The sequence below is a fragment of the Orussus abietinus genome, unplaced genomic scaffold, assembly GCF_000612105.2.
Source record: "Orussus abietinus isolate OABI.00-Male unplaced genomic scaffold, Oabi_2.0 scaffold524, whole genome shotgun sequence".
In the NCBI taxonomy this organism is placed as follows: domain Eukaryota; kingdom Metazoa; phylum Arthropoda; class Insecta; order Hymenoptera; family Orussidae; genus Orussus; species Orussus abietinus.
In genome coordinates, this window is record NW_019394689.1 from 21,148 (window position 1) to 36,951 (window position 15,804).

The 15,804-nt window shown below is 41.0% G+C and overlaps 3 protein-coding genes across 14 annotated transcripts; 2 read left to right on the forward strand and 1 right to left on the reverse strand.

Moving 5' to 3' along the window:
• The first annotated feature begins 113 nt into the window (after positions 1-113).
• On the forward strand, positions 114-2,937 carry LOC105695315 (solute carrier family 25 member 46). Its single transcript, XM_012416787.2, has 5 exons — positions 114-677; positions 744-1,026; positions 1,259-1,315; positions 1,384-1,660; positions 2,285-2,937. Exons 1-5 carry the CDS (start codon positions 512-514, stop codon positions 2,696-2,698), a joined length of 1,197 nt encoding a protein of 398 aa, XP_012272210.1. The 5' UTR covers positions 114-511; the 3' UTR covers positions 2,699-2,937.
• Positions 2,938-4,215: 1,278 nt separating this feature from the next.
• On the reverse strand, positions 4,216-11,907 carry LOC105694675 (ATP-dependent Clp protease ATP-binding subunit clpX-like, mitochondrial). Of its 12 annotated transcripts, none has more exons than XM_023433004.1 (10): positions 11,802-11,905; positions 11,440-11,500; positions 10,976-11,114; positions 10,390-10,531; positions 9,555-9,782; positions 9,147-9,295; positions 8,258-8,447; positions 6,854-7,767; positions 5,870-6,169; positions 4,216-4,756 (listed from the first exon to the last, which is right to left on the reverse strand). In XM_023433004.1, the coding sequence occupies exons 4-9, from the start codon at positions 10,457-10,459 to the stop codon at positions 5,918-5,920; spliced, it is 1,803 nt and encodes a 600-aa protein (XP_023288772.1). In that variant the 5' UTR covers positions 10,460-10,531; positions 10,976-11,114; positions 11,440-11,500; positions 11,802-11,905; the 3' UTR covers positions 4,216-4,756; positions 5,870-5,917. The 12 variants fall into 12 exon arrangements, with proteins under 12 accessions (XP_023288772.1, XP_023288769.1, XP_023288771.1 ...); XM_023433001.1 differs by having other exon boundaries at positions 11,350-11,500; positions 11,802-11,893; XM_023433003.1 differs by having other exon boundaries at positions 11,790-11,871.
• A 614-nt stretch (positions 11,908-12,521) lies between these two features.
• Positions 12,522-15,368, forward strand: LOC105696394 (serum response factor-binding protein 1). Its single transcript, XM_012418821.2, has 3 exons — positions 12,522-12,856; positions 12,980-13,181; positions 13,362-15,368. Exons 2-3 carry the CDS (start codon positions 13,059-13,061, stop codon positions 14,634-14,636), a joined length of 1,398 nt encoding a protein of 465 aa, XP_012274244.1. The 5' UTR covers positions 12,522-12,856; positions 12,980-13,058; the 3' UTR covers positions 14,637-15,368.
• The last annotated feature ends 436 nt before the right edge of the window (positions 15,369-15,804 follow it).

Here is a 15,804-nt window from a genome sequence, read left to right on the forward strand (position 1 = left end):
ATTACGGAACGTTTTCGGTGGTGAAAATGCGAGACCATTCATATGAATTGGCTCGGCAAAAATTTTTAAACGAAATGGTGAAGCATAGACTCAAGTCCTCTTCTTTACTTCTAACGGCTTTTCATCTTCCCGCCTTTCTTGCATATAATACACTACCTCTAAACAATTTTCGATTTACAAGGTATTTTACGTAAAAAACCTCGAATGACGCGTCACTGCACAACCCTGGTTGATACAAGCGAGATTCAATGCCAACAGTTATAAAACCGGCTTGAGGGAGACTGTGTAAACGTACTATTGGAATTAATTCGTCCTGCCATCTAGCGGCCTGCGCGATAACTACACATTGAACACCCAGTGTCAACCCAGGATTTGAACCTCTAAACTTCTAAACCCATCGGTATAAACTGGTGAACATATACTCCAATTTAATATCCTAACTCAAAATTAAGGTTCCGATCTCTTTCAATCAATTCCTGTACGTCAAAAGCACACGATCACCTGCTCGACGATGGCAGGCCTTGCAGGTTATCAGAAAGTTTACCGAGGAAGGCAAATGGAAGAAGAGATCGGTGCTGGTGTTCCGAATAAATATTACGGCAGAGAGGTTATTCGTCCTCTGGACATCCCCGTTATACATCCTTTGGCAGAAGACAGTCCTCCAGCAGACGCCGATGGTAGATTCGACATCCCTGAGCACAATTTATGTATTGCATCGATATGATTGCGATTTCACATTTCAGACTTCCTCGTAAAGAAGTACATTGGGATGGGATGTGGCTTGGCGAGCTTGATCACTGAGAACTTGTTGATCCATCCTTTTATCATCCTGCGGAGACAATGCCAGGTGAATCCCACAGCTCAGCGGTATCATTTGGTTCCGATAACGCTGATACCGGTGATGATTCGCTTACATCAAAGCCAAGGACTGAGTACCTTGTGGAAAGGAATCGGTTCCGTTTTGTTGGTCAGAGGATTAACCCTTGCCGTTGAAGATCTCGTCTCTAAAATCACATTTTGGCCAAAGTTAGTTGACCGTCGAGTATTGGATTGGCTAAAAAAATCCTGCGACACTTTGCATCTTCAATTTTCAATTTTGACGGAACACTCGCAGAAGCGAACGTTTCTTCTCGTTGAGAAGTAATTTGATAAATAAATATAAATTTCTAAATTGCATAGTGTCACAGGACTTTTCAAACCAATAAGTTTCTGACTCAAGTCGATTAGCTTGTTCTGATTATTGGATTCATTTATTCAGGGAGATCTCTTGGAACAGCAGGCTGAAGGCGTTTGGTCAACACGTCCTCTTAAAATGGTTGGTAAGGGACGACGAAGTAATTATAATATATTTTTGATACAAAGTATTAATCCTGTGTTGTACAGTGTGTCTATAGGCATCGTAATGCCATTTTACTCGGCTTCGTTGGTGGAAACGGTCCAGTCAGAAATAGTTTCTGAAAGACCCGGCATCTTGGATGTATTTCGAGATGGAGCTATGCGAGCGATCGAAATAAGCAACAGAGGAACTCTGCTGCCAATCTATATCCTGCTTCCTCCGACTGTTGCATATGGAGTCGCCAAGTACTTGTTTAGTCTTCCTATCAGAAGTCTCACTAGTCGAATTATGCACATCAGGCATAAACACTCTCAGGAACTACGGGTAAGAACACTACGAACTATTATTTACTATCCTCGGAGAAAAATTATCATATCAGGGATTCCCTCGCATTCAAATGCTTGAGAAATAATTACTTTTCATAAATCAATAACAAAAATTAACAACACAAGATTTAATAATATAAAATATCAAGCTCTTTAGTACTACATAATTAGATGACAGAAAAAAGAATTAAACCAGTTCGATTGAATATATTTTGGTTCAAAATATATAACAATCGTGTCATTACAGAAATTATATTCTTTTTAACAGGTGCGATAGCAAGTTTAATTGCGAGTAGAACGCTGCAAAAATTTTTTAAATATTTATTCAATCTCGAGTTGATCATACGTATGTAGATTAATTATTTTTTTTGATAGTCTTGGCAGGACAGCTCTCTTAAAAGTTAGGTTATAAACATACCTCTCTTTACAGGGTGGATTTAAAATATTTGTCCATTCTCGAGTTAATCATACATATATAAATGTATGATTAAACAATGTTAAAGCGTTTTACCTACAATTCCTGCCTATAAATTAAATGTTACACGAAAAAGACTCAATTTTTTCGATAACTGGCAGGACAGTCCTCTTAAAAGTTAGGTTATAAACGTACCTATTTTTGCAGGGTGCTTACAGTCGAGATCTCGTGTCGGAGAGCGTGGTGCAAGACATAGAGTTGCAATCGACTCTAATTTCCATGTACACTGCGGACATTGTATTCTACCCATTTGAAACAGTTATTCAGAGGTTGCATCTGCAGGGAACCAGGACGATCATTGACGATTTAGACTCTGGACGTAGCGTCACCCCACTAATGATGCACTGCACCGGAGCTGTCGATTGCTACAGAAAAATCATATCCAGTGAAGGTCTCTTCGGTTTGTACAAGGGTTTCGGTGCTCTAGGTTTACAATTCATCGTCCACGTGCTGGTGCTGAAAGCGACAAAGTGGATTCTCATCGAGTTAACCAACATGTTAAGGCCAAGGCCCAAGACGAAAAAGACAGCAGCGATCCCACCATACTGTCCAGAGCTGTAAACTTATACAAAAGCTTTACACACCAATTTCCGGTGATTCACCCAAAAAGAAAAAAACTTGTCACAGACAAGTTATGAAATCTGCCCCGAGCCCAGTGGCTGCGATGATAATTAGTGCATCGTAATGAAAACTCGTGGATAACCTTCCCAGTGGGTTACTTGTGCGTTCTCGACCCGTTTAAATAATGCACAGTAGATCTTTACAACTAATTAATCGTAATAAATATAGATCTATAGATAGTATCGGAAGGCTCATTAGAAGAAGCACTTTCCGATACCCTTTCGATGGGAGATAAACTCCCTCGCAGGGTGAAGGCATCCCCTTGGACTGCTCGATAAGCAATTTTAACTCGCCATTGTTGTTACTATATCGGAGGATGTTAGGCGGATTATATTATCAGGTATTTAGTCGATATATCGAGAAAGCCCCTCGGAAACCTGGGCCTCGTATCCGAGACATGCGATCAACTATTAGTATCGATTTATTATAAATATACGTTCATACAATGTAAATTAGCTAGAATAATAATTTCAGTTTCGCAGTATCGGTCTTTAAGAGCCACAGGGCCGCGTCTTTGCCCCCTCGCGTTAATACGCTACGGAAGTCGCGAAATTGTTCCCAATGGAGTTTCCCATTTCATGGGAAGAAAGGGTTAACCGCTTCGTGCCACTAGCCATCGTCAGACTTGACTATTTTCGATATCACAAATTCAATCCGTTACGATCACTCGACAATCCAGGACAAGTGAAACATCTACATACCCTTATTTTAGCGGTACACTGTTCAATTGGAATAGCTATAGATTTAGCAGGAGGATTTCACGTTCTTAAGGGGGTGCGAAAGTGGCATCGAAGAGGCTTTGATCATGAAACTTTCCCTCGAACGGGATTTACCGAATCGTTCTGGACTTTACAATGTGAATATGAACGCTATAGAGAAGGTCCCGACACCCATGAAATTTCATTTCTTGTAAACAATTTTTAAAATACTNCATATCGCGGCCGTCGACTAAAGTCGACGCTCGGCTGTCAGCGTTCATCTGTGTCTGTCGACTATAGTCGACGCTCGTACCGAAGTGGTTAAATGTGCCCATAATTATGAAACTGATTGAAACTGATTGACTCTTCAGATGCCACTTTTGTACCGCCTTAAAATCGAAAAAAAAAAAAATGGGCAGAACGAAATTGAACCATTAATGCGCGTTCCTTTCGATCAATTAGACTCTCCTGTTATCACTAAAATCGTCGGGTATTTACCGACGTTTCGTTTATCGTGGACTAATCGGATAGCGGGATGAACATCTACAATCGTGCCGCCTTAAGGTGAAATGAAAGAGTCATATGTACATACGAAAAAGTCAAAATATCTATACAACTTTTCTCCAAACTAGGTGCACCGAATTATTCAAAGCTTCATCGCGGCCCTAAGGAAGAGTGCGATGCTCGTGAAATTTCGTTTTTCAGAAAAAAAATTTCTATTTATTCCGGACAAGAGTCAAAGAAAAGAAATTNTATATATATAGAATGACCCTTTCATATCATGATAATCTCGCGAGAAAAGGAAAGGAAAGAGTACCAGCGAAAGATTTATCAAACAAAATTTCGACCCCGTGGCTCCTTGCTCTGGCGAAGCGCAGGACAATTCTAATCGCGAACGATTACAAGGTAATTTCTCTCGTCTCAGGTAAAACAAATCGCCCTGCACGGGTCGACAAGGTGAAAGTAAATCTATTTTCATATATATATTTTTTTCTTTTCCTGTCCCCCAGTATTACTTCTTCTCTCTTCCCCCTCCTAACAGAGTAACCCCTTCATCTCGCCGTATCAATTCGCTTATCTAGAATCCTCCTATCTCCCGCCCGGCCGCTCCGTAGTGGATTTATTCCTTCCTTTTCTAGCCTACCGCTATATACAATATATTACAAAAGAAGTCTCGTTACCTACAGGGCTTTGCACGTGAAAATAATTTCCTTTCCGCTTCCGCTCGTCGTTGCGCCGGGGGTGGAGGTCGGTCGCAGCTCGGTGCAGCTCGCTGCAGGAGCGCCTTCTCTTCCTCGATCTGCGGAACAATTTGTCGTAAATTCCCTCGCATGGATATCCCAAAAGAGAGAAGGAAGAGATAAGAGATAAGAGATATCGGGAGCGAGCATTTATCGGGCCGAGTTTGGGGGGAAAAGTAGCTTCCCGATCTAGGGAATAATTATCGTAAATTCCCTCGCATGGATAATCCAAAAGAGAGAAGGAAGAGATAAGAGATAAGAGATATCGGGAGGGAGCAATTATCGGGCCAAGTTTGGGGGGAAAAGTAGCTCCACGATCTAGGGAATAATTTGTCGTAAATTCCCTCGCATGGATAATCCAAAAGAGAAAAAGAAGAGATAAGAGATATCGGGAGCGAGTAATTATATAAAAACACATAAAACACTTTTCCTGCCTTTATCCCGTTCAAATGCGAGTTTCTCGATTACCAGAGTGTTCTAAATTGTCGTTTGAAACTTTACAATATGAATAGGGAGACTATAAGGAAGGTCCTGAAACTCAAGGAATTTCAAATCTTTTAAAATTTGTTTATAGGTATTTTAAAAATAGTTTGTAAAAAATGAAATTCCGCGAGTTTCAGGACCTACCTTAGGGTCTCCATATTCACGTTTTAAGGTATGAAACGATTTGAGACACCCAGTTCGTAGAAGCTTTATGAACGATTGAGCTTTTGGATGCCACTTTCACATCCCCTTAAGGTAATGTGAGGTAGCGCCGAAGAGGTTTTGTTTATAAAACTTTTCTCCCAACTCGCTCTACCCAATAGTCCGAAACTTTACAACGTCAATAGGGAGACTATAAAGAAGGTCCTGAAACTCATGGAATTTCAAATCTTTTCAAATTTCTTTATAGGTATTTTAAAAGTAGTATATAAAAAATGAAAGTTCCCGAGTTTCAGGACCTACCTTAGGGTCTCCATATTCACGTTTCAAAGTATGAAACGATTTGGGACACCCAGGACGTAGAAAAGTTTTATGAACGATTGAGCTTTCGGATGCCACTTTTACATCCCCTTAACGTTATAGGGTGAGACATTGGTAAGGGTCGAGTTACAAAATCGACTCCTAGGATGCCCTGACGAATAAAAGTGTCTCTTCCCGCCCAATTAATTGGATTTGGCGTTTCGCCTCACCCTGGACCTGAACGACGAGCCAGATCCTCCCGTCTTCACCCTCCAGGGTTAATTATGTACATGCTGAGCCTGCAGCTCGTCCTCGGTGGGTTCGCCTCGCCTCACGTATTGCGGTTTCTCCATTCCACGGACGCAGTCCTTCGTTACGTGGACCGACATCACGTCGCTCCCAGGAACCTCGAACATCGGCTCCAGGAGAAGCGACTCCATGATGGCACGGAGACCTCGGGCTCCGGTTTTCTTCTCCATCGCGAGGGAGGCTATCGCGTCCAAAGCGTCGGCCGTGAACGTCAGGTCGACCTGGAGAAAAAAGAGAACATTGTACACGTGATTTTAAACTGTTCACATGATATGAAAGGCACAGATTTAATCGGCGTTGATCAATTAAAATTCATCTATACACTTTTTCGTGGTAATGTGATTTTGAAGACTCAAGTGGTAACATAAGGACATTTATATTTACGTTGAAGTCTTTTACAGTCTACGTTGAGAATTATACGAACTAAAGCGCCCCATACGTCATTTCGGTAAACTAATGGTAAAGAGACCGACGTAAAACTGTCGAAACCCCTTTGATTCATGATTTCAAGTACTCTAATGGACCAGCGGCGCCATCTGTGACGTTTAGCTGCAACTAAATTTCTGCTAAAAAAGAAAAACCATCTCTACACAATTTATTTGGAAAATCCAAATTATGAAATTGTCAGGATAATTCCTAAGTGCTCACGAGTGATGCGTCAAAGTTTCAGACGGTTGAGTTCAATACCCTTAAAAAAGCGTGTTTTATTCTAATGGACTGATTTGAAAGAGGTTTCGCTTCAACTTAAATACATACATGAAAGTACTCGGGAGAACGCCCTCTACAATATATAAAAATTTATGCGACAATCGGCGAGGATCAGCCTTTCACGCATAATTACCGAATACAATAAAAATCCAGACTCATCGGGAACCAAGAGAGGAAGATCCCTCCCCCATGCATACCTTGTCCATGGAGAAGAGCATCTGGTATTGCGGGACCATGGCGTTCTTCGGTTCGGTGAGGATCCTGACGAGCATGTCCCTGCTGAGGGTGTGGAACGGCACGAGGACGGGGAACCTGCCGACGAATTCCGGGATCATCCCGAAGTCGATCAGGTCCCTGGCCTCGACCTGCCTGAGGAGGACGTCCTTCTCCCGGTTGTCATCCTCGGTCGACGGGGACATATTAGCGACGTCGGCAAGGGTGGCCGCCCTTCGTCCAGGACTCTCCGACGCCGGGGTGGCGCTGAACCCGAGGAACTTTTCGTTCCTACGCCTGGATACGAGTCGGTCGAGGCCATTGTAGGCACCGGAAGCCACGAAGAGGATGTTGGTGGTGTCGACCTGGAGGGTGTCGCCTCGAAGCTTCCTCGAGCTGTTCCTCTCCGGCACGTTGACGATGGTGCCCTCGAGCATCTTCAGCATGCCCTGCTGGACGCCCTCGCCCCCCACGTCTCGGAGCTGGTGGATCCCGGGCACGGCGCCTATCTTGTCGACCTCATCCAGGAAGACGATGCCCATCTGGGCCCGGTCGACGACGTAGTTGGCGTCCTGCAGGAGCTTAGCGATCACGCTCTCGATGTCCTCCCCCACGTACCCGGCCTGGGTCAGGGTGGTGCAGTCGCAGATGGCGAAGGGCACGTCCAGACACTGGGCGATCGTCTGGGCGAGAAGGGTCTTCCCGGACCCGGTGGGCCCCAGCAAGAGGATGTTGCTCTTCTCGAGCTTCAGCTGGTGCTGCTTGCTGTCCAGGATGTCCGACCCGGGTACCGACTGTCCTCCTGCCGACTTTTGCTGCTGCTGCTGGTCGCTACCTGGAGGCACGTGCTGGAAGCCCACTCCTAGGGAACTGCCGATGCTCGATATGTGCAGCAGGTCTGAAATGGATTCGTGGAGGTCACGTGTCTGAGTCGAACAAATTTAAATAATTATATTAAAAGTCAGTGGTAATCGGGATTTAAATCAATTGGTTAAGGTGAAGTGAAACACGTCGAGGAACTTGATCGACGTCGATAAAGAGATCTTTCTAAATACCTATTAAATAAAAAAGAAACTTGTAAATCGAAGCTATGAAATTATGAATTGTATTCAATGCAAGCCTACTTTCCGGGTTAATGACCAGATTTCCAAACCGCGCGAGTCCTCTTCAGGACAAGGAAGCTGTGAATTAAAATCCACAGAAAATGTATTTCCGTTTGGAATTGACTTGTAGAAAAGAGAGTCAGGTATTAAACAAATATGAATCTTATACATCGAAGCTATGAGATTTGGAATCCTATTCAATTCAGTGCCTCCTTGCTGAATCGAAGACTTCCGAGCACCCGAGTCCTCTTCAGGACCGGGTAATCGGGGTAAAATCTTATTTACGTGGCTCGAGACCTCTGCGAGTGAAGGGATGATTGAGTTCCTGAGATCCGACGGGGTTGCTGTTGGCTTGCACCGAGCTCTGCACCGGCATATTGTTGTGAATCCTCTTGTAGTGATTGTACACAGCTACGCTGAGGACCTTCTTCGCATACTCCTGTCCAATCACGTGCTTGTTAAGATACTCGAAAATCTGAAAGAATGAAATTTCGAGCTAGACATCGGTGAAGTCAAGGCCTGGCATGTGCAACAAAGTTGGATACGTAGTACGGGATTTATAAATAAAACGGCAGAACTTTAGATGCCACGTTCCAAAGTTTGGCCCGACCCCAGATTGTCTATTTCCACCACGACGCGTGCCCTTGTTTGTATTTTGACAACTGTCAAAGGCCTCGCCACGCAGCGATTCTGCGTTTAACCCATTACATGCAACTTGCACGAATGAATAACAATGAATATGTGTAACAACAACCAAAGTGCGCAGAATTATTTGTACAAATTTTAGACATATATTCCCATCGATGGATGCAAGAAGATTCTCTCCGTAGTATCTACCGTTTTTGATAAAGAAAGTGAACATTTGTAAACAAATAGCGGGATCTTACACAAACCAGGCTGTTACGACTAACAGTGTTAATCGATATTTATAAAAATAAAACTCTGCGACAGCACGAAAAAACAAGTTTTTTTATCAACAGCGCGTCGCAGTTTTTATCAGAGACCTTGGAGGATATAATTCCCCAATTTTGTTACCACCGGATACTGATAATGCATTTTAAACATGAGTGCTCACTGGAAGGCTATTAATATTAAACTAATCACTCGGTTTTGGATAATATGGCAATTTATGACGTATTGCTTGTACCGATTAACTGTTCGTCGTTATAATCACCTTTTTGGGTGGCGGTGGTGGTTTTCTATAGTATCCTTGTTTAGGATCCTCCGTCCTGAAAGCTTCCTTCAGACTCCTCTTCGAGTCGATCTCTGAGAGTACCACGAAGAAGTGGTGGCATTTTTCACACTTAACGAACCTCGTTGATGCTAGGTTTTTTTTTTTAAAGACAGAGTAACAATTAATTATTTGAACTCTGGCTCGATTATGCCAGGGTCACGCCTTGCGTTTTTTTTCTTCCAAGTGACTACTCATGGAAAACTAATGGGACTCTATTCGATTTAACCGGAACAGTGCGACGCATTTGAGGTTATTTAGCAAATTCAGCAAAAATACATGGCGTGACCTTGGCCTTAGAAAGAAATCATATCAGGTATTGTGAGCATAATTGCCATCTGAGTTACTTACATACGAATGTTTCAACATGAGTGCAAGGATCCCCACACTTCGGACACGTCAAAGTATGTTTCTTGCCACCACCACCACCACTAGTATTGTTTCCCGTGCCGGTTGCACTGGTTGTCGTTCCATTACTTCCAGCATCTTTATTAGGAGGTGTTGGTTCAGTTGGAGCCTTACCCAGAGCCGCAGTTGTTACGAGTGGCCTCACTGCTACTATCCTCACAATTTTGTGCACTGCGAAGAGAGAAAGCGAGATTCGTCACTTGAAGTAAAATTCAAGAAGAAAACAATTATCATATGACATTAACCCATTAAAGATGGAATTTTTTCTTTCAAGTATCTGGTTGCGTAATTAACATTACGTGATGGCGAGTATACTTATCAAATGCAGAGTAAACACACATACTGTCAATGCGTTGCAATCATTTGTTCGACTTAGATGTTTAATAATCGAACATATTTAAATATAATCTTCATATGTTCCACAATTTTCACATCATTTACTGTCATCGGTTTCAAATGGACTCATCACGATAAAATGTAAAGATAATAGTATTACGACAACTGTGTTTGTATGATTAATATTTAGGTAATTAAAAATATAGGAAGGAAATTCAAAAGAAGTACAAAAAAGCACCCAATGAAGGGATACAAATTTTTAGTTATTAATACATTCTTAATGGAAGCCTATTAATCGGTTTTGCGATACCTGTGATCGCCATTTATCCACATATTCACTGGTAAATAATGTGTTAATAAAGCAATTAATAGATATATAAATATTGTTAATGTGTTTACTACATAAACGGAGATAAAGATCAGATATATATACAAAACGTACCATGATTTGTCACATGAGTCGAGGATGCTAAACGGCCTGCGCTAACCAAGCAACACCGGACGCAACTCATGGTTACAGTCGTACCAGATACTGCGTATTTCCGTCAAAACTATTATTTACCCTATGGAATTTTACGACGGTTCTGAAATCAGATAAGTTATCATGCAGGCATAAATTCTTTTATCCAAGAGATCAACACAGATAATACACGCATACCAAAAGCATCGATGCACCAGCGATTAAAAACAAAAACATACTACCGTTAAGAAATGCTGTACTTGTGAACGTATTTGACGTTTACATGTTAATGCGCGATTTCAATATCAGAGATACAAAGTTCAACTAATCCCAAAAGATGGACCAACACGAACAGCATATGAAATGCGTCACGATATCGGAAAAAAGAATAGAAGTATATAAAGTCAAGGATTGACGTTTTACAATGCATCAATTGGTTCACATTGTCGGTCGATTAATGTCTGTGCCAATAATGCGTCACGTCGTCCAGAAGTCAAAACCGAGACGGCGTAGGATGACGAAATGTTTCGTGCCTCCCCAATTACACCTCGATAGAGAATGGACTAACCTCGTTAATTATTCATCGATCAGCGGAGAACATCAGATTGCAAGAATATTGGTTTAGTGCTTCGAACTAGCTTCGAAATCCGGAATAAATTGCCCAAGGGAATTTAGAGTCAATGGTTTTGGTTCGCCAAGCATGGAGCCTGAGGGAAAAATTAGGACATTAAACCAGCTGAGTCGGAGCTTTGCTATTTCGACATCGGAAGTGGTCCCAAGTTTTGGAATAGCCCGGTGATAACATATAGCAGCAGAGAGTGCGCCGTTGCGTTTCGGGCAAGATAAATACACGTGTTCAAGGCCAGGGACAAATGTTATTGAGCGCGCCACTTGGCTCGTCTTGTCATCTGCGAATCAATGCTTAACAAGATAAAAACTCACGTCACTCGACGGACACGAACGCAAGCGACCCTCGAGGCGGATAAACGTTTCCATTCATTGGTCTACCAACTCGGCGGGGAATGGACTAACCTTCTTAATTAATCACCGAGCATCGAAGATCATCGGGTCACGGTAGATTTCGTCCGGGTTTCTAAACGGGGGAGAAAAAAGATCGGAGAAAGTTAAGCGCGAAATGGTTCGCGATTAGCGAGCGGGTGGTTGTCAAAAAGGAACAACCACGAAGCGAGGACCTGCTCGGTCGAGAAGGAACTGACACATCACGATCGAAAACAATGACAGACTCGAGCGAAAATCGCCCGCCAAGGTCAAGGGACGGCCTCGTCGGCCGTCACTTTCCTGCCGGCGGTCGGCTCGACATTGTAGATGCTATTCGCGAGATCTCGTACCCGCACCGCGCGACCAATTACGCAATTTTTTACCTGTAAACTCACATTAAGCACGCAGAACCTGGCGGCGGCAGTTCCGACGCGAGCCCGACTTGTGGCGAACGGTCGCGCGCGGGTGGCGACACCTGTCGGTCGGCGAGTAACTCTCGCGAGGTCAACTACGAGGCAGGATGGCCAATCCCAAGATGGCGGATTCTGAATTCTAGGGATGTCTCCACAGGGTTGGGTATGTAAAATACTCTAGGTAATTACGTAGTTTTTTACAGTAATTTACTAGGTATTTTACTTTACAAATTTTATACGCGAGCAGGGGGTCAATTATGTAAAGCAAATTGAGCGAAAATGTGAAGAGTGAGTTGCTCAAATGGTGAAGCATACAAGCAGAGATGCTCATCTCTGATACAAGAAAAGAATTTACTAGGATGTACAGGTTAGTTTTTGTTATTCCGAGGTTATATTACATCATTAAACATTGAAAACTGTTAAATAATTCATGTTTATATGACATGTTAAGAAAATTATATCGTTGAACTTCTAATTATAGTACATGTAAATATGAATGTAATACATATTTAAGAAATATAGATAGACTCGAGTTCTCTTTTTTTACTTTTAACGGCTTCTATTTTCCCGCTTTTCCTGTCTATTAACCCACTGCCTCTCAACAATTTTCGATTTACTAGGTATGTACCTTTATTCGCAATATTACTAGACCGGAAGTGTTAGTGATCTCGTTCTTTCATATAGCGAATACGTAATTCGACGAATAAACCCACGTGAAATGAAAGTGCGAGAAGTGAGCGCTCTCGTCAAAAATATGTAATAAACGCCCTGTTAACGTCAAAGTAGATTATAACTTAAATACATTTCCATGAGTAGTGAACTCCGGGTTTTATAAATTCGCGTTTACGGAAAGCGACTGTTCCTACCTTCTCTCCGATTCGTGGATTATTTTTGGTGGGCAAAAGATGTCAATGAAGGGTCGTCTTCAAAGTATTTTGTAATTTAAACATTGTACCATATCCAGGATTTTTATTCACTGTTTAGAGAAGTATTGCCGTACACACGTAAAAAGTGATATTTATACAATATTCGTAAATGTGCGTATATATGCTTTTGAATGCATTTGTATTTTTGGCTCGGAGAATTTTGTTAGGTTAAGTCTTATGGTGCACTTTACATTTGAATTGATGTTTTAAATAATGCGACAATTCGATTTCCAGATTTCCGAGTAGGGAATAGAGAACGTAGAAACGTGTCTGTCAAAAAAGTTCTTCGAACAAAATCGTGAATGTGGAGCACATGGTTACATCCAACGGTAAACAAGTCTGGTTGCACAACGGTGCCGATATTACGTGTACTTTGCAATCCACAGGAGGACCGAGAGGATCCAGCGACATGAGCAAACTTGAAATAAACAATGAGGTATGTTATATCCTTGTCGAAACGAGTTCTAAGTATCTTCAAATATTCGATGTAAGATTCAAAGGAAAAAGGCTTGTTGAATTTTCGAAATAATTCCGCGTAAAGATTCCTCGCAATATCGTCCATGTGTCGTCGATTAAATTTCTGAAAATTGCATTAAGCAGCTTTGCGTATTTACAGATTGTTTTAATGAGGCACGCAGTCCGCCGTGCACGTGTTCACGTTGTGAGGAAGCTGGTGAGGGATGTCAAGACTTTACGAGAAAAAAAAGGTAACGAAAAGCAGCAGGAAAAATATAAAAGGAAAGCAGAAAGATTTGCTAATGAGATTCTGGCCATTAAAAAGGTCAAGGATGATGAGATTTCTCGGTACGCCATTACTAATTCGAGGAGCTTGCAGGAGATTTTAGAAGACCAAGGTTCAGATTCTCAGACTCGCATGATGGCTAGATTGGCTTTTCACAGTACTTTGAAAAATGTGGTATCGAAGTTTAAAGAAAAGTTCCCAGAGTACGAGAAACATTTGGGACCAGGGAAAAGGAAATTGATAAAATTGCAACGGAAGGCTAAGAAACAAGCAGCTGCACAAAAAAGAGTTTCCAAAAACGTTAACAATGAAAATATTGAAGTAGCTGATAATTCCGAAAAGGATACTTCCGAAAACAATGAAATAATTACGAACAGAAGTAGTAATATCGAATACGAAGAGGCGTCAAAAGATCAAGATATTAAAGAAACTCTAAGCAGCGATGAAGATAGTAAAACTTTAGAACCAGGAAGTATTTTGCGTATAAAACCAATTAATATCAATAATGAATCCAAAGATTCAGAAAGGAAAAAGTTAAAGAAGTCGAACAAAGAAAGTACTAAAAATCCGGAAGTCAAATCGCTGGAAGTGAAAAATCATCCTAGAAAAACCTCTGTTCCTGTGAAGGTGACTAAAGAAGCAATGGTAAAGAGATTTACAGAACTGCTGCAGGAAGAAACATCCAACGAAGATTTCAAAGAGAAAGATGACACGGTAAAACCATTACAAGTCGAGTTAAGGAAAGAAGTCGATGCATTCTTTATGACTGGAGATGGAGAAAGGGAATACCTCAGTGTCGCTATTCCAAAAGAAGTAAAAAGTAGTGACGATTATAATAACCAGGATAATTTCAAAAATCCAAAGTTTGCGAAGAGTAAATTCTTTGATAAGATAGATAATTCCAATGGATGGAATCAGAAACCATCAAGAACTCAAGCTCGGCAGAAAAACTACTGTAAATCGAATGATAATTATGTTAGCCAAAGGGCGGAGAGGCCAATTAATGGAAGCAGGAGTTCAAAAGTTCCATTCAAAAGGAAAGAAGACGTTCCTGAGCATTTACATCCATCTTGGGCAGCGAAAAAGAAACAGCAAGAAATCTTAAAGCAAGGATTCCAAGGGAAGAAAATCGTCTTCGGTGATGATTAGTCACCGTAATCACCGTAATTAGGTAGAGCTATATTTGTAAGTTACGTTATATAATTTAATTAGCCAAAATAGAACTTTAAATCATTGTTGTCTATAGTGATTAAAGGAAATAACATTTATACCCGTTGTTGTGAATTGTCTTGTACAAGTGAACTTGTAAGTACATTAGGATATTTAAATTTAGTACGGCATGTATAGTACTCAATTGGACCTCGAATGAAGGAATGATTAATCCTTATTGCTCAACCGTTCCTAAGAATTTCTTTTAGTTCACGTATAATTACCTTCAATTTCCAGTTTTCGCTGTAAAGGTTACAAGGTGGAAGTTTTTGGGATTCATGACATGTCTGTCGTTGACTGCGCAATATCCAAAGTATTCATCGAGGAAAATTTTATCCCAAGGTTTTGAAACTTGGTCCATCCGATACAAAGATTTCCCAATAATTTCCGAAGTTGCCCAAACTTTGACTGCGTCATTGGTTCACATGACAGTAAACAAATGAGCATTAAATTCTAAAGTTAATTCCTACCATCGCAATCACACGACCCGTTTTCACGATTCATCGAAAACCCAAGTGCTTCAAAATAATTCATTGATTCACGAAAAATGTAATAAGTTAGCAACAATTGGACGCATTAGTAACAGCTACCTCAGTAACCTAATGTTAAATTAAATATATACGTATCTGTGTGTGTATATGTATATAAAATAAATGTAATTAGACACTTTTATTTCTTCCAAAGTATCGTACAAATGAAACTAAAATGACCATAGAGTTCCAAAAGATTCCAAAAAAGGTTTCAGCACAAATAATGTACAGGCTCTGAGTACAAAACAAGCTGTATGTACAGAAATTAATATATTGTATTCGTTCCATCTGAAATTTTCCAATTAAAGTGATATGAAAGGGTCATTCTATATACATAAAACCCGAAGATATTTATAAACCTTTTTTTCAAACTGGGTGCATCAAATAAATTTAAACTTTAACACGTGATTATGGAGGCTCTAAGGAAGAACGCTCGTGAAATTTCATTTCTCATAAAAAATATTGTACTTATCACGGACAAGGGCCAGAATGATATATATATTTTTTTTCGACAAATGAAATATCACGAGTTGCGCGTTCATCCTTAGAGCCTCCATAATTACGTGTTAAAGTTTAAA